Genomic DNA, 19,784 nt, shown 5'->3' with positions numbered 1-19,784 from the left:
GCGGAAGACTTGTACAAAACAAATAAATCGGAATACGGATCTATTTGACCGATTATGCGATTAATCAATTCACATGTTAAACAGATAATTGCATGCTAGAACGCAAATAATTCATGCTCATAGAAAATATAAATCCTAAACATAATTTCTACGGTTTAGAGTTACCGATTTGATTATCCAAAGAATCGACGATTGCTTGCCCTTCTCCACGTGATGATCTTCGATACTAGACCACAATTTAATACAAGCTTATATTGGAATATTACGAGCGAGCCACTACAAAAGTAATATTAAACTCTCCCCATCCAAATCCGAAATTACAAGTAATCCGGGTTTCCACTTTGTTTATTATTTATTTCCCGCGCTTAAGATATAAATGTCCATTAATTAATTAATGTCTGCTATGGACTTAATTAATTAACATCTTAACAATTCCAAGAGTGGACTTAGCAAGAAACATTTATTTATTATTTATAGAGTAATAAAACTCCAACTGGCCAGTTTTCCGAATAATAAAACCTTGTTCGAGCTCCTCTCGAGAACATTATCAAACGAGACTCAGCTCGCGCACGATTAAACATAATAGCAATCCTAGCACCACTAGATATTAATCACCACTACCCAATATATCGGGATTATTGGGTTGCGAAAAACCCGCACCATTTGATAAGTCAAAGTAGTGCATAATCAATACCATATGCTCAATGCTAACATATGTAGATTAAGAAATAGTATTTTATCAAGACCTAGTCTTTCGGTAGATAGCATAAAGACACGTCTTGCTTGTTAGATCCGTTCAATGCTATACCACACCAATGTCATCTTATTTCAAGTAAGGCTTAGAAATATGCGGACTGACATTGCAACCTTTCACGATAGGTAGCCAAAGCCTATCTAGGTTGTGAAATTCTTCTTTTTCTTTTGTAAAGCATTGCATAGATCTGACCGTGTTACCTTAAAGTGGACGACGCCCACAACCGGTCTACTAAGCAAAAGACTTAGACTTTGTTTACTTCTTATGCATTTAAATATTTGTAAACATTTTATAAATGCACAACCAAACACAATGTAATAATAATAGTGATTCTATTTGTGCGAGACTGCTCGAATAATACTGAATCGACTTAAAAGTGGATTGTAGAGTTTTACGTATACAAGCAAGATTCTATTCCCGCGAAACTTGCTCGAAACATGCTTTTCAGTATACCAAACTTAACACAACCAACTCACTTTATTTATTACACACTCCAACACCTCACTCCACCATCTCATTTCATTTATTATACACTCCACCTCTCGCTTCATTAATTACACACTCCACCAATTCCTTAAAACTCGTGTCATAACTAAATGTGACTATAAATCTGGGACGGGGACTATTACCCATAATTAATTAGCTTAACCAGAGATTTCAATAATCTCACTTGCTTCATCCTCTTGACTTCCTCCTTGGGCACAGTAACTGTTTGCACCCCATTTTCCATGCACGCCTTCATCTCATCCAAATCAACACTCTCCGGCAGCCTCAATCGGTGGAGTATCCCACTGCTCCTCTCCTTGCAGTCCTCCTCCTCGCTTCTCTCTGCATTGATCTGTAAAACTCCACCATCTTCAACCACAACCTTAACTTCTTCTTTCTTGAAACCGGGAACATCCACCTTCACCACATGCCCCCTCGCCATCTCCCTCCAGTCAACACCGGCGGTGCCAGATCCTTGGCTTGTTTCAGTCTCATCCCAAGAGATAGTTTTCGACACCACACGATCTCCCCCAGCAATCTTAGCAAGGTATAAAGTAGTCTTCCCTCTCTTATCAATAGGAAAATCAGCCGAATAATCCATTAAATATGGCCTGTTCACCACTTGATAGTGGAACTTATACATAAGAACGACGCTCTCATTCCCACCAGAGCCTTTGATTTCAACGTCAACGGTGAAAGAATCAAACGAGTCAACTAAAGCAACGCAATGGTCAGGGAAGTAGGTGAAGTAAATAGGGCCATCACATAAACTTGACTCAACCTTACTCAACACATAAACTTCGTATTCAATATATCTCTTGTCGCAAAGCTAGATTATTGCAGAGGCATTTGAGCCTAGTTTTGTGGGTTTCAAACCCACCTGAATCATTCCAATATGAATGTAGCTGTAACCGATATTATGTGCTCTTTTACGAAATTTGGACAAGAGAGGAAACGTTGAGAATCCCCTCTTTAAACGAATTTCTTTCTCCACGGTGTGAACTCTACCAAAAGGAAAACTGTTTCTATGTACATTTTTCTTTCCAACCCATTGGAAAGAAAATATTGCATTTATAATGTAGAGTCCCAATAGTCTAGTTTCTATGTACATTTATATCTCTTGCCCTATAAATACCAATGTACAATGTATCCAAAAAATACAATTCAGAGAATAAACTTCTCTTTCAAACTCAATATTTGAATATTCAACATGGTATCAGAGCAATGTTTCGATCCTAGTTTTTTTTTTTTTTTTCCAAAATCAGAAAAACACCTTTTTTCGAACTCAGAATTTTTTCTTCATCATCGTTCGGTACCTTTCCAGCCCTCCGGCCAAAGATCCAGCAATATACAACTCCCATTTTTTTTATCCAATCTCAAACCTGCAAACCAAAATCAAGTGAGATCCAATTCAAATGGCAAAATCAATTGAATCAGTGTCAATAGGATTCAAACTCGATGGGAAAAACTTCCCTATTTGGTCCAAACTCATGCTCGTTGCCGTCGGCAGCCGAGACAAACTGGATCATCTTGAGGGGGACGCCATTCCTCCCAAGCCCGACGATCCAAAATTCAAAGAATGGCAGGCTGCCGACTACACGGTGTTCTCATGGCTGATCCAAAACATGGAGCCCCGGCTCGTCATGCAGTTTGCCCAACATCAGACGGCCAAGGCCATGTGGAAGAGCTTGGTCACAACCTTCGGTGTGAGGGCCGATCGAGTCCAAATCTATGATCTCGCTTGAAGCATGTCTCCATTGTGTGTTTGTTCATACCACAGTGTGTGCAGTAAAGCTTTGATTTGTCAATTTTTGATGAACGATTTTGGGGGAGGGAAATACGATAGACTTCCTAAGTTGGTCACCTATGCCATACACAGCAGATCCTACTGCACCCGAGCCAGCTAATATTTCCTCCGAGCAAGTCTCGCACACGATACAACCTGTGGAACCCAGTGACTCACCAATATCCCGTCCGACACCTGAGGTAAACAATACTGCAATTGAAATTCCTGTTATTACTGATGATACTTCTGCATGTCACCCAGTAGATGGAGATACTGGACAATACATTCTACCTCACCGGAGTAATCGAGGTGTCCCACCCAAAAGATATTCGCCAGAAAGAGGAGGGAAAACAAGATACTCAGTCGGGAATATAGCAAGGGCAAACTTGACAAAAATGGCGAGAGCTTTCGAAGAAGCATTATATGAAGAAAAGGAGATTCCCCAGTCAGTCGAAGAAGCCATGAAAAATAAAAAGTGGAGAGAAGCAATGCAAATAGAATTGAAGGCACTTGCAAGGAATCATACTTGGGAAAAATGTCTGCTCCTAGAAGGGAAACACGCAGTGGGATGTAGATGGGTATTCACAATCAAACGAAGACCAGATGGATCCATTGAAAGGTACAAAGCTCGACTTGTAGCAAAAGGGTACACTCAAACCTATGGAGTGGATTATTCAGAAACCTTTTCCCCAGTAGCCAAGATGGATACAGTTCGAGTATTACTCTCAATTGCAGCAAACAAAGATTGGCCTTTACATCAATTCGACGTTACAAATGCCTTTCTACATGGAGATTTGAAGAAAGAAGTCTATATGGAGAGCCCTCCTGGCTTTGAGGGAGAGTTCAAAGAAGGGGAGGTATGCCGACTGAAGAAAACTTTGTACGAACTAAAACAGTCTCCAAGAGCATGGTTTGGTAGATTCAGTGAAGCAATGAAGAAATTTGAATATCAACAAAGTAATGCAGATCACCTTGTTCCTAAAAAGGAAAGGAAAAAAGATTACTTGTCTACTTATCTATGTTGACGATATGATCATAACAGGAAATGATGAAGAGGAGATCAATCAACTCAAGAAAAATTTGGCCACTGAATTTGAGATGAAAGATCTAGGAGCACTGAAATACTTTCTTGGTGTGGAAGTATTAAGATCAAGGAAAGGGATCTTCATCAACCAAAGAAAATATATCTTTGATCTATTGGCGGAAATAGGAATGATGGATTGTAAACCAACAGAAACACTCATCGTTGTCAACCATGGTCTACAAATTGAAGAAGGTGCTCAACCGACAGATCGAGAAAGTTACCAAAGGCTTGTGGGGAAGCTAATCTACCTATCGCATACTAGACCTGATATTGCATACGCAGTAAGTATAGTAAGTCAGTTTATGCACCAACCTCAACAAAAGCATCTTGAAGCAGCACTAAGGATCGTGAGATATCTGAAAGGAACATTTGATCACGGGATCATGTTAAAAAAGAATGACCATTTGGAAATTCATGGATACACTGATGCAGACTGGGCAAGGAATCCCGTTGACAGGAGATCCTGTAACGACCCGCCCATCTAGGGTATAATAAATGCGGCAATCGTTAACTAAACGGACTTAAATGCATCAAAGATCATAGGCTAGGGTTCCATTTGAAAAGGGATTTATCCAAAGCATTAAATGAACAATTAAATAAGAAAAGAATAATGCCTTAGCAAAGAAATCCAACAAAAGGCTATCACCATAAATGCTCCAAAGTAGTAAAGGTTCCAAAATATTTTCAAGTGTTCCAAAATATACCCACGCAATAAAAGTATTCATCCCAACCAAAAGATAACAATTTTTCATAACATATAGCGGAAGCGACCAAGAAAGAAGTGAGGCTATGTATGGAGACACAACGACACTTATAGTACCAACAGATCATGACATTATTTTCTACTCAACACCGCCGCCCGCTCGCCACCGCTCAACCTGCACATAGAGAAAACACATGCAGGGCTGAGTACTATAAACATACTCAGTGGACTCATGCCGAAAACAGTTTTATCACAATTATAGTTATCATGCCATTCTCAAGTGTCCATCGGGGTTTTAACTTTAGAAAGACCCGAGGCACCAAAATATTTCCTTTATCAAATATCACGGTCGCGCAACCATTTTTCACATCGACGTTTACCATATCCTCATTCTACATGACAAGGAATGCGGCCGCAATCCAGGTCACTAGACCGGCCAACCCGTACGCTGACTCTCGGTCTAACATTGGTGTACACTAACCCAAGTAGAGTTTGCGGCTCTACAAGGATCCGAATTCGATTATAACAATAGTGGCATAGCCACGAGGGATAGGCACGACAAAACAAATCAAGGCATGATAACACATATCTCATTCTCATCAATATCAGTTTAGGACAATGTCCTTATTTTAAAAGAAAGCCCACCTCGTCGGCTTAGCTCGATAGTATTCTCTTCTCCTCGTTTATCACGCTGAGAGCGCGAAGTATCACCTTTAAATTAGGCGTATCACACATCAGTTTCAAACATTGATTTCAAAAATCATGCATGTCTCCCATATTTCCCTTTTTCCCATCGATTATTTTCAAAATCATCAATCAAAATCAAAGTATGCTAAGCATATCATTTTTATTCAAATAACAACTCCAATTTCACCATTAAATCGTGTCACGCATGAGTGTTCCACACACACAACACACGCACACGAACACCACACTTGTGCACGCACGCCGAGGCGTGCGCACACACACACACACACGGTCAAATACACACCCACACATCCATGCATCCCAAAATTCACCGATTAATTTCCCATTCCCTCGATCTAAAATGTATGTGGACTCAAGAATACCGATTAATCGGTAGAAGAAGAGAAGATCAATAATTAAAGTACCTTTTCCAAAAGAACGAACGGTAGAAACAAGGAATTAGTCTTGATTCTTCAATAATCTCTTGAATTTCACTTGAATTCTTCTCAATTGATGAAGAAATCTTGTAGAAAACTTGAAGAAAACTTGGAGAGAGTGGGGGAGTAATTTTCGAAAATTATAGAGGAGTGGGGCGCCGGTTTTGTGAGTGCTAGGGTTTAGAATCTCTCATGTATTTATAGAGTGCCAAAATAATATCCCATAATTAAATAAATAAAGATTTGGAATAGATATGGAGAGATTTGAGGAGTAGTTGGCGTTGAAGCCGTTGAGACTTAGGAGAATTCGAAAATTTAGGCTTATTTATTTAGCCTATGATTTAATTCAAATATTTCACGGAGTAGAATAATATATCACGGAGCAAGAATAAATAATTAAATCTCCTCAAGTATAGCCAAAAGTGGCGTGTATTTTCCTCTTCCAACAAGGAATAAATTCAAATCCTAATTCAATTAGGATATGCAATATCTTCTTAGATTTGGCAAGATATGGTGGGATATTTTAGCATATTTATATTTATTCATGGAGTAGAATAAATAAGAGATCAAATAATAAAATAATTCTCTCTTCTCCAAACTATGAGATTTTCGAAAATCTCATGGATATCAAAGGTGGTATTTTTCGAAAATTCCATGATGGAATTTAAGTACAATTGGACTTTGGATTTAATTTGGATAATTATCCCAAACAAATAATTAAATCCAAGAAAAATAGGATTTCTTCTCCAATAATCATGATGGCCGAAAATTCCACATTTTTCAACAATGCTCCTATTTAATTCTCACTCATCCCTTAGGAAAAATAATTCACCCACAATTATATTTCTCCGCATCAAAAATTCATACCCAAACAATCATCTCCATATTTCCTCTTCTTTTCTCATCGCCTTGACCTTTCAACGGCCACGTCATATTTTCCCATCTTTGACTATTCAATAGCCACGTCAACATTTCAACAAGTTGACTATTCCACTAAATCTAAAATCTCATACGCAATTAGGTCACAAAGACACTATGCAATTAATTACTCATCAAATAATCCACATATCATAGCATTTAAGGCATTTAATGCAAAAACTTTATAACCCGAAAATTAGGGTTTGAAAAAGTGGGGCGTTACAGATCCACTTCTGGTTACTTTACATTCGTTGGGGGTAATTTGGTCACCTGGAAAAGTAAGAAACAGAAAGTTGTGGCACTCTCAAGCGCAGAAGCAGAATTTAGAGGTATTAGAAATGGATTAACAGAAGTCTTATGGTTACGAAGACTAATGGAAGAATTGGGGTTGTTATCACAGAAAACATGTCAGCTTTTTTGCGATAACAAGGCTGCCATCAGTATATCAGAGAGTCCAGTTCAACATGATCGAACAAAACATGTTGAAGTTGACAGACACTTCGTCAAGGAAAATATTGAGGCAGGAATTGTTGAATTCCCTTTTGTTCGATCCAAAGATCAACTTGCAGACATATTGACTAAGGCAATTGGCGTAAGAGATTTCTCGGTTGTTTTTGGCAAGTTAAGTATCGGGAATCTCATTACTTAACTTGAGGGGGAGTGTTGGAAAGACAACTTGAAGTATCCAAGAATGTTGGGAAGAGAAAATGTGAAGTTCCAACCCATTGCAAAGAAAATATTGCATTTATAATGTAGAGTCCCAATAGTCTAGTTTCTATGTACATTTATATCTCTTGCCCTATAAATACCAATGTACAATGTATCCAAAAAATACAATTCAGAGAATAAACTTCTCTTTCAAACTCAATATTTGAATATTCAACAAAAACAACTAAAACACCCTGGCTCAAAGATATCTGAGGCTGAAGAAGGAGGCAGCTTCCATAAGGCATTTTTCGAAATTTTCGGGGACTTTTTTGTTTACATTCTTCATATTGCCTTAGATAGTATGGCTATGAAAACTGGGAAAATTTTATGAATAAGGAGAGAAATGGGTGTAGTGACTTACCTCAGCATCAATCTAATACCATTTGACAGATTATTAAGTGAGTTAGAGAGATTTGGAAAATGAAATGATTTGCATGATATCGGGCAGATACTAAATAAAAGGTGCATAAATTGGTGAGATCAAATTATAATAAATTTTAGCATCAATAATTGTGGCAAAATAGTACATCCACTTGTTGATTTAATATGGTAAATTTGGCTCAAATTATTGGAGACCGCATTAACTTTTTTGGCATAAATTAAAAGGACTTTTACTAAAGCAAAGTATTGGTCATCCGATAAACTATAAATATAAAATTTGTAATCATATAGCATCACCAAACATCCACGCACAGCATGACAAGGAAAATCTTATTTGTGAAATTTCAACATAACATAACATGAATGAGTCAAATAAAACAAAAAAGAAAAGGACGAAAAAAGAGAAAAATAAACGTATACTGACCTAACTTAAATAGAAGGAGAATATTTTTCATGCATATGTTTGATTCCGATTGTTATTTGGAGTACTATACTCCATAATTTTTACCACTTTTTTTAGAACTTTTGATGAAGCTTTTTCCGTGGTAATTCATATAGCTTTTCATAAAATTGGAGGATTCAACCCTTGTTTCATCTATATTGATCTCGTATAGGTAATAAAATCAACATTTATTGATAAAAATATGTATATAAGAAATTTCCTTTAAGTCATAAAAATGTTAGGAGGAGCCAAAAGATTGGACTCCTAATAGATAGGAGAACATAATAAAGATTACCAAAATAACAAAAAAATTTTTGTAATAATCAATCATGGTTCTCGTTTACACCATGATGATTCAAATTTCAAACCACCTACCTCTTAAAGGGATAGGAAGCATCAACAAGGAGTTCAACATACTAAAATTTTACATTAATTATGAGTTTATCATAACAAATTGCATTTACACAACTTTATTATCTCGTGCATACAAAAAACGAAGACTAACAACTCGTAATAATGCATAATACAAAAAGGCAAAAGAAAAACATACTAAACACTTAGAGCATGATCATCGTCTCGGTGCTTAAGGGAGTACCAAGCACATATTAACTGTCGCGCTCACTAGCCGATGAAGCGTTTTGAGCACGCGATAATTACACGTGCAAGCGTGTTTGAGGATACATAATTAATGAGGGACATAGAGAGTACATATGTTGACACCAAACCAAAGTCACTATGTTTTCATCCCCAAGCAAAAGAAAGATGCAACCTCTCTTTCTCATTGAACAAAGTTTCAAACATAAACACACATTTCTATTTTACACTTCATATCAATCACGCATCCACAATTCTCTTGCTTAACCAGAGATATCAATAACCTTCACTTCAACCTTCTTGCCAACTTCCTGCTTAGGTACCGTCAACGTCAGCACTCCATTCTCCACCGCCGCCTCCATCTCATCCAAGTTGGCATTCTCCGGCATCCTCAAGCACCGGACAAATCTCCCTTTGCTCCTCTCCACGCAGTGCCACTTGTCAGTCCCTTCTTCACCCCCTTCGCCGTCGCCTCTCTCTCCACTGATCTGTAGAATCCCACCACCTTCAACCACAACCCTAACTTCCTCTTTCTTGAAACCAGGAACATCCACCTTCAACACAAGTCGACATTAGCGCTACCCATCTCAGCACCCGAGGAGGCAAGTTCGTTCCCAGCCACCGATCCCAGGCCTATTCCCTGGCCCCAGGAGACCGTTTTCGACACCACACGAAGGCCTTCAGCAATATTAGTAAGGTGGAAAGTAGTTTTCCCTCGCTCATAGACACGAAAACGATTCGAGGCTAGATATGCCTCTTTCACCACTTTATAGTGGAACCTATACATAAGGGTTATGCTTCCTTCCCCTCCGATTTCAACATCAATGCCAAATGAATCGCAGCAATCAGTTAAGGGGACACAGTAGGTAGGGAAGTAGGTGAAATGAATGGGGCCATCACATAAACTTGATTCCACCATACTCAAAACAGAAGAAGGATAGTTCAATCTGTTGTCGGAAAGATATATTGTTGCATATGCATCTGAATCTAGCTTCGTAGGTTTCAAAGCCACCTGAATCATTCCGACATGAATAAGCCCAGCCCAGGTACAAATTTGATGTGCTCTTTTACGACACTTGGTGATGAGGGGAAAAGCTGCGCTCCCTTCGTGTAATAGAACTTCTTTCTCAACGGTTTTGACTCTACAATCAGGGAAGAAGCAGCCACTACTGCTTCGCTCAAAAATATCTGAGGCTGAAGAAGGAGGAAGTTTCCAATTTTGAAGAGATTTTTCGAGATTTCGAGAAAATATTGTTTAGAAAAATTGGCTAAGATTTATGCTACCTGAGCATCAATCTAACATTCTAATGGCATTTGAGACATAAGTAAGTGATCTAGAGAGAGTTGGATAAAGAAATGATTAGTTGATATCGAGCAGATACTATATAGAGGTACTTAAATTAGCTAGGCCAGTATATTAAATTTCATGAATCCATGATCAATAATTGTGTCGAAACAATACATCCACTTGTTGATTGAATATGTTGAATTTTAAGCAAATAATTGGAGAGCGCACTAAAACTATTGATAATGAAAAAGGTGCTACTAAAGTACTAAGCTAGTGAGACTTTCTACAAAAGCACAGTCCTGGTCATTCAATAAACTATAAATTTGTAATCATAATAGTATCACGAAACCTTCACACAAAGCATGACAAGGGAAACCGTATCGGGAAATTTCTACATAACATACATGAAGGAATCGAACCAAACCAAAAAGAAAAGACAAAAAATAGAGAAATAGTACTTATATTGACTTAACTCAAATACAAAGAATGCATTATCCATGCATGCATGTATGCGTGCTACATTTATTTTAGAGTGAATACAGTTGTCATACTATTTTTGTATGTTCATCAGTAATTTTAATCATTTGTTAAGTGTAATATAAAAATTATCAGAAATTTTCGAAATCACAGTACTCCCTCCGTTCCAAGATAAGCGAGTATTGTACAAACTTTTCGGGTAAAGTGAAAAGTGAATAAGGTAAGAAAGTTAATAAAATAGAGAGAAAAAGTAAGAGATAAAATACCAAAAAAAGAAATAGCTCACTTATTTTAAGACGTCCCAAAACGGAATGTGAGTCGCTTATCTTGGGACGGAGAGAGTAATAGTTTTTCAAGCCAGAATCCATAGCTAATAAATGAACTCATGTTCAAAATATAACAAATGATATTATCTCTATATATACTGATTTCGTATAGCCCATAGGTATTGAAAAATCACCATTATTTAAATATTAGGAAAAGGCCAAAAGTCAGGAGCGTTGGAGATCAAAACGAAGATTCCATAAGTGACAAAAGTTCAATATATTAAAATTTCACATCATTTAAGAGTTCAATATCACTCATTGATCAAAACCAAAACATCACACAACTTTATTAGTATATCGTGCTAAGAAACCAACAGTTGATATATTATTAACCAGAGATATCAATAGCCTTAACTTCAGGCTTCTTGACTTCCTCCTTTGGCACAGTCACCGTGAGCACCCCATTCTCCATGGCCGCCTTCACCTGCTCCAGCTTCGCATTCTCCGGCAGCCTGAAGCGGCGGCAGAACTTGCCGCTGCTCCTCTCAATACGGTGCCACTTGTCATTCTTCTCCTCCTGCTCCTTGCTTCTCTCTCCACTGATTTGCAGAATGCCACCATCTTCAACCTCAACATTCACTTCATCCTTCTTCAATCCAGGAACATCAACTTTGAAGAGATGAGCCTCCGGCGTCTCTTTCCAGTCGATGCGGGCGTTGGCCACCGCAGTGGTTTCACGCGCGGAGGAGGGGAAGTTGGTGGAGAGAGGAAAGTCCTGAAAGGGATCCCACACATCGAGGGAGAATGGGTCGAATACATTGCTGCTGCGGCGCCCGAAGAAGCTCGGAATCAGAGACATTTTCGCTTCTAATCAGAGAATTTATGTACACGATTGATTGATTGATTGATTGGTATGAGACTTGAGATTTGTGATGAGGAATCGGGATGAAGGAAGAGGAGAATTTATATTAATGAGAGGAGAAATCGGTCCGTTTCGTGCGGATTCTGGAATGCTCTGTTTAATGTTAGATTCTAGATTGTACTCCTACTTTATACACATATCTCTTAATTCTCTTCGTGGATTACACTTATATATGAATTGGGCTTGTGAATAAATTTAAGGCCCATGACAAAAGGCTGCCCAAACTGTAGCTCATTAATTTGAGCAGTATACTCTTACTTTTTGGGGAATTTCTTATAACACTCAATTAAAATATGGACTATAACTTTGTGTAATAATTATTTCATTAAATACATTTTTGTAAAAATTAACTAGATTATGATTTTTTATTTTCGAATTTCAATATAATACCCGTTTTACAATTATCTCTATAGCTTATTATAAGTTTAAAGTAATTTATAACCTCTCGCGTACGCATCTCATGAAGGCTATAATAACATTAAGAAAAATGTTTCAGAGACATAATGTATCCAAGTTATAATGCCACAATGAGGTTAAAATTGTAATCTTATACTATATTATATTTTTAATTAAATCTACACTTTTTTACATCTACTTTTTTGCCCTTACATCTTAAATAAGGATAAGGACGTGGTAGCTTAATTATGGAATATATATAAATATGGAAGATATGATTTAAAATAAAAATATATACCTAAAGAAGTAGAATATTAGAGAAATGGGAGACTTATTCATAAATGTTTTATTCAACGTAATGTTCCAAAACTAAGCGAATAAATTATGAGATTTGAACTTAATGAATAAATTATGAATCCATTTTATAAAAATACTAATCCTATATTATTTTCTTCTTTTTTCTTATATAAAATATTAGAGTTTTAAGCTCCATTCAATATATCATTAAAAAAATTAATAATAATAATAATAATAATAATAATAATAATAATAATTGACTTTATAGTTTTTATTTTAAGAATTTTGTAATTTTTATTATACTACTTCTTTCCTTTCCAAAATTTTAATTTATTTAAATTTTTTATTCTTAGAACATTGCAATCAAACATCGATCAAATAAATAATTACAAGGCATTTTCTCTTTTACTTTATAAATAATTGAGTTATTAGCTCAATTCACTGTATCATGAAATAAAATTAAGAAAATATGTATAATATATTAATACTAATTGGGTGTAGGTTTTTTTATATCATATTACTATTCTAAATTATTCAATTTTAAAAATTTAATTTATTCAAATGTTTAATTTTTGGAAAATTATTGTCGAACCTTAGTCAAAATAAATATAATACTAATTGAATTTATTATTTTAATTTTATGTATTTTATAATATTAGTACTCTAGTTTGATTTTTGAGTATTTATTTTTATGTTATTCCTATGTAAAATATATAATATACTCTATTGAATTTCACCGTTAGCTTTATTAGTCTTTATTATAGAAATTAGATCACTCCCTAATGATCATGCTAATTGATTTTATCCAAAAATAGCGTTTGGTTATATTTGTCCACATATAAAATACTCCCTCCGTCCCACATTTATAGTCACAATTAGTTAGAGCACGAGTTTTAAGGAATTGGTGGAGTGTGTAATTAATGAAGTGAGATGGTGGAGTGTGTAATAAATGAAGTGAGATGGAAGAGTGAGATGGTGGAGTGTGTAATAAATGAAGTGAGATGAAGGAGTGTGTAATAAATTAAGTGAGTTGGTTGAAGGTGGGTCCCTTGTTGACTTTTTGGTTTTTTATTTTTGTTTTGATTTATTTTTGTGTTGATAATGACATTTGGGTGTAATTTTAGTGAATAATGGGGTAAGATTTTATGTCCAAATATGGAAAATTCTAAATGTGACTATAAATGTGGGACGGACTTTTATGGCAAAATGTGACTATAAAACTGGACAGAGGGAGTATAATTATTGCATAGAGATATAAGAATATTATGGCATAGAGTCTCTAAATCACTACTCTAAGATTAATTAGTCCAAGAGAAATAAACCAACCATAGGAAAGTTAATAGTGTATAAATATTCGGTGCCTTAAATTAACATGGAATAAAGAGACGTCATACAATAAGTCTTACAAATATTAATAGTCCTAATAACAATAGTTCATTTCTTTTGAACCATCAAATTCATGCAAGCAAAACAAGCTTTCTTTTCAAAGTAGGAGTAATTGAATTTACTAGCTTAAAAAAGATATTCTCAATCTCCTAGATTGATCTGCGATTCTGCTGTACCTCAGGAAAATTTTATCACATTTGTCATTGGGTAAATCTTTTTTTCCTTTTCATTTTTTACGCTATAGAACGAGTTCATTTTAATGGCCTACATTTAACATCAAGGAAGGGCAAACTTTAGGACAAATCTGTCATGATCGTCAACTCTTTTTTTGCAGGATACTCAATTTTAAGCTATTAAAGCATCCAGATGCCCTAGTGAAAACCCTAGTTATTACCACATCAGCATGCCCTATCTTTCTGTAATGGTGGAGCCCTAGTGGATACCCTATCTCTTATCCACTTTTCATTTCAATTTTAAATCATTGTTTTGTAATTTTATTTTTAATTAAACTAAAATACCAAAATATATTATATTAAACACCACAAATGCAAAAAAAAAAAAAAAAAAAAAAAAAAAAAAAGAAAAAACTACATTACTTAATTTAAAAGTGAAATTACATCATACTTAGTTAAAAAAAAAAACTACATTAAAACTAAAACACTAAATTAAAAAAAAATCAAACTTGTCATCTAAATTTGGTGTGTGAAAAGTGAAGAAAAACAGAGTATTTGTAGTGGTTTAATTAGGGTTTAACTAATTAAAAAAAAAAAAACAGAAAATGATCGGGCTCGGGCTCTGTCATCGGCCTGCGATCTCACGCCCGATGGATCGGTCGAGAGATGGGGCGCGACCGAACTCTCGGTCGTCCTCGGGCATGCCCGAGACTTGCAATGGATGTCCGATCATGTCCGAGTCCGATTTCGGCCGATCGGGCGTGAGATCAAGCATCTATTGTGGATGCTCTAATTAAATCTGTAAATATAGCACAAATTTTGTGATACATAATAACTATCTCTTTTGATTATATTCCCTCCGCCATGCGAGTATGTAATTTTGGTTGGCCATGAGTTTTATTGCACGATTACTCAAGAAGAGAGAGTTAGAAAAACAAGTAAATAAAAGTATTGTTAATCGAGAATGAATATTTCTTAAAAAAAACTTGTTTTTTAAGATCACAATTGAGACAAAATTATTGCCTTGAAATTATTTTAAAATAACAACAATTTTGGATGCAAAAAAAGTGTTCATAAATGAAAGATAAATTAATTTAATTTTCCCTTTCTTTTTGACACTTCCGTTTACGCCTCTAATTTTTTTTATTGTTGGAATACCAACAATAAGGACCTTTTTTGAAGCATTGGTGTTATATTAATAAAGATGTCTCACTTTCCTTTTTAGTTTGTCCCACTAAAGATGTCACATTCCATTTTTAGAAAAGGTTCTCTCACAATAATATAAATATTATATTTTCTCTTTCCACCTAACACACAAAACAAAACCTCCTAAAATCCCGTACCGTCCCACAAGTTTGACATCTTTTGTGGACAGAGGGAGTACAAATTAAAATCCATAACTGTGTTAAAAATTGTGTCAAAAACGTCATGGTAACAACCTGTGGATCGAAACGGATGCAGAAATAATGTGTATGCTGCTAGAAAAAAGGAAGTTGGGGCCGGCAGAAACAAGGCACACCATGTTAAAAATCTACATGGAGCTAAAAGGGATTCATTGGAGAATTTCTTATATTCGAAGAGAAGGAAACAAAGTGGCGAACTTCCTTGCGTCAAAAGGGAAAGAGTGCCGGAACTTGGTAAGATTTGAGGGTAATACAATCCCGGCACAGGTGAGAGCCATGGCAAGGCTCGACCAGCTCGGCATGCCTGGCTTCAGATTCTGAGGTTGTTCTCATTTGTTTTGATTGAGGTTTGTTTGGTGTAGAGGAAGTTGTAGGTTGGTGTAATGCGCTTCCCCCTTGGGCCCTCCACTTTCGGGAATGGTCTCTATATGAATTTTGTTTTCATGATATACATGGGATGAGGGACCTACTCAACCGACCACCGCGAAGGTGTTTGATTAAAAAAAAAAACGTTTTTTTTAGTGTCCCCACCTCGTTAAAAAAATATTTCAAAATTAAAAAGTACATAAACTCGTAGAATGAACTAAAAAAGAAAGAGTGACGAAAGGGAGTTTTAGAAATATTATGATTCATAAACAGTGTATAAATTAAACTAGACTTCAAATGAAGGTTAATATCATTTAAACCATATCAACAATAATCTTATATATATACTCCATATAGTTTTGTTTTTTCAAACCCACATAAACTAATGTTAGTATGATAAGTACTTAATGATTTTTCTAATTGTTGCCAAACTTCATAAATCCGGCTGGAACGCACAGCCGCCTAGATCGGTGATCTACGTGAGCTTCGGGAGCATAACGGTCGTCACAAGAGAGCAGTTGTTGGAGTACTGGCATGGTTTAGTGAATAGTTCTCAGAGATTCTTGTGGGTGATGCGGCCGGATTCCGTCGCCGGAAAAGATGCCGGTGATCAAGTTCCGGCGGAATTGATGGAGGGTACTAAAGAGAAGGATTACATGGTGAAGTGGGCCCCGCATGATGGGTTTCTGACGCATAGTGGTTGGAACTCAACTCTGGAGAGCATTGTTGTGGGTGAGCCGATGATATGTTGGCCTTATTTTGGTAATCAAACTATTAATAGTAGGTTTGTAAGTGAGGTTTGGGGAATGGGTTTGGATATTTAAGATAGTTGTGATAGATTGACTATTGAGAAAGCGGCTAGAAAGGATATGGAAGTGAGGAAGGATGAATTTTCGGAAAGGGCACGAGATTGGTCAAAACTTGCTAAAAAGGCTGTTAGTAAAGGAGGTTCATCATCATTAGTCAACTTGGATGATTTGGTTGAGTCTTTTATAAAAGAAAATTTCACATACCAATCTCGGAGCTAATACATGACCTGCCAAGAGTTCGAACAGAACCACACCAAAGCTGTAAACGTCGCCTTTCTGACTATGACCTGCAGGCAACATAAATCTCCAAACCAATTGCATTGCTAAACTAATTTTCTTCACCAATCATCATTGAGAAATTAAGACAATAAAAATAGTAAACCTACTCTGGAGGATGGTACTGCAAGCATGGGGGGAACGCGAGGGGATGGCGCTCATCAAGATTGGCTTCCTTACAAGAACACTCCATTGATTGATGAAAATAAGTTATTTTAGAAATTTCATCATCAAACAGTATAACGCTTCTAGATCTAACACCACGATGAATCATCGCCTTCCCATGAATGTAGCATAATCCTCTTGCAACCCCAAGAGCAATTTTACTTCTTTGAACCCATGACAGAGCCGGACCATGGAGACTGTTATGCAGGGAACACTGTGGATCAAACTCGTACGCCAAGATTTGCATGTCATCGTCCACGCAATAACCAAGTAGCTCAACTACGTGTTCATGCTTCAACCTAGATATTGTTGATACCTAAACAGAACAAAACTTATGCTTAGGTAACACAGTTTATTTTCAAAGACAAATCAAAATATGTTGAACCTCGGACAGAAATATTTTCAGCGGTGACTTCTTGTAGAGCTTTTTGATTGCTACATGCTGTCCATTTTGTAAGACTCCATGGTACAAACTCCCTCCACTGGATTCGTTAGCAATCAAAAACCTCACGTTAAAATCGTTTGTCAGCTCCCCGAGTTCTGCTATTGGAATGGAAGGAACGTCGATTACATTCTCTTTATCATCTAATTCATCAACTGAAATGCTAGGGAGCACACCAACTTCTCTCAGTTCATCATACTGTACTATTTCTTCTTCTTCATTTTTAAATGCAGGAAGCTTAGTAACTTCAACCTCATCATTATCCTTTTTCGCAGTTCCTATGTCACCATAAGCCACATAATTGCATAAAGAAAGACTCATAAAATGTATAGTTGTGTATAAATAGAAAGAATTCACTTTTATCAGATGGTCTAACTCTCTTCCAAAATGCATTAAACAAACTTGTTGCCCCTTTCTCCTTTTCTCCTGCTGTTGAAGGGCAAACTCGAGTTGGGACACAACTTGATTCATTGCTGGCCGTTTCTTTGGTTCATGATTTAAACATCTCTTAACAACCTCTAAAAATGTCTTGAGGCAATCTTTTGAGATTTTACCCCTCAAATTCGGAGCAACAATCTGGTCAGCTTTTCCATTTCGAATTTTTTCTTGAGCCCACATGGTCAAACAGAGGTAGTCCTTGTCAAGGCACGGATCAACAGCTCGTTTCCCACTCAATACTTCCAACAGCACAACTCCAAAGGAATATTTGTCACTTGCCATAGTAAGCCTCCCCGTGGTAAAATAGCACGGCTCAAAATACCCAAACGAGCCTTAACGCTTGCGCTGACATGGCTTGATGACATATCCGAACTCATCTGTTTTGCCAAGCCAAAATCTGAGACCTTAGCTGTGAAATCTCCATCAAGAAGGATATTACTAGACTTGACATCACGGTGTATGATTGAGTTGGTGAAGTGAAGATAGTCCAGACCTCGGGCAGCTCCAACGCAGATTTTAAGTCGTTGATTCCATGTTAACGAGGATTGGTCGTCACTGTCCCTCATCAGGCCGTATAGGTGGTCAGATAACGTTCCATTGGACATGTACTCGTAAACAAGAATCATCTCTCCCTCCTCGTTAAAGAAGCCAATCAGAGAGACTAGATTACAATGTTGGATCTTAGTTAGTGTCGCTGTCTCGGCCGCAAACTCGCGTTCCCCTTGGTTGGAGTTTGAGGCTAGCCGCTTTATGGCCACAGTCATATAGCCGTTGTCGATGACGCCTTTGTAGACTTTTCCGAATCCTCCTTTTCCGATGAGATGTTCCACACTGAAATCTCCTGTGGCTGATCGGATCTCGGCTAGTGAGAATTCATAACAAGAAATTTGTTTCACCGTGGTTGATATCATTGTTTTGTCAAGAGGGTGTGACTTTTTTTAGTGATTTCAACTTTAAAGCTATGATCGTTATTCAAAGATGACGTTGTTGGGGAAATTTTTTTAGAAGAGATGATAATAACTCCAAGCATAAAATGTTGATTTTGCGATGAACAACACGAATGAAAAAGAAATAGATGCGAAGATTTTACGTGGTTCGACATAAGTCTACATCCACGGAAGAACGAGCACTCAATATTATTTCGGGTTTAGTGAATACAACTCGCTACACTTGGAATCAAGAATTACAAAGAAGAAAAATGTAACAAGCAATCTGCAATCGCGAGTTGATGGCTTCGCAGCTGGTGATGGACTCTCAAGGATCAAATTTCAGCTGATCTTATTTTTCTCTCTCTCGTAACCTTCTGCCTCTTCTTCTTCCCCCTTTCTGTTTTAATTGAGCAACCAGATCCCCAAACTACTTCCTTGAGATCAACGGTCTATATTAAAGATTATCTCTCCGTAAATCTCAGTCGTTGGATCGACTCATCCAGCTCAACTAATCTAGTTGACCGTTGAAGATAAGAAACGTGTTTCTCAACAGCACGACTTCTTCCTTCGCGGTCTCAGGCTCGAATCATTTTGAGGCCACCAAACTTAACAATCTCCACCTTGGACTCGAAATGGTTATGAGCTGCTCTTCTTCTAAACGGCTCCACCTTAATCAGACACAACTCCCACCAGTTTCAAGCAGTGCTTGAACTTCGAAACTGGCGGAGCTTTAGTAAGACAATCTGCAGCATTGTCCTCGGTTCCAACTTT

General features: G+C 36.9%; 1 protein-coding gene and 1 pseudogene across 1 annotated transcript; both read right to left on the bottom strand.

The window, feature by feature from the left end:
- Positions 1-1,398: 1,398 nt before the first annotated feature.
- LOC125191888 lies at positions 1,399-2,129 on the bottom strand (annotated as a pseudogene).
- Positions 2,130-11,273: 9,144 nt separating this feature from the next.
- Positions 11,274-11,930, bottom strand: LOC125202750 (17.8 kDa class I heat shock protein-like). Its single transcript, XM_048101199.1, has one exon. It carries the CDS (start codon positions 11,868-11,870, stop codon positions 11,400-11,402), a length of 471 nt encoding a protein of 156 aa, XP_047957156.1. The 5' UTR covers positions 11,871-11,930; the 3' UTR covers positions 11,274-11,399.
- Between the last annotated feature and the right edge of the window lie 7,854 nt (positions 11,931-19,784).

This window comes from Salvia hispanica, chromosome 1 (assembly GCF_023119035.1).
Source record: "Salvia hispanica cultivar TCC Black 2014 chromosome 1, UniMelb_Shisp_WGS_1.0, whole genome shotgun sequence".
In the NCBI taxonomy this organism is placed as follows: domain Eukaryota; kingdom Viridiplantae; phylum Streptophyta; class Magnoliopsida; order Lamiales; family Lamiaceae; genus Salvia; species Salvia hispanica.
Note: the sequence above shows the minus strand (reverse complement) of the source record. Positions and strands in the feature narration are given on the sequence as shown.

Coding starts and splice junctions, on each gene's coding strand:
- LOC125202750 (XM_048101199.1), bottom strand. CDS start 11,870: ATGTCTCTGATTCCGAGCTTCTTCGGGCGCCGCAGCAGCAATGTATTC.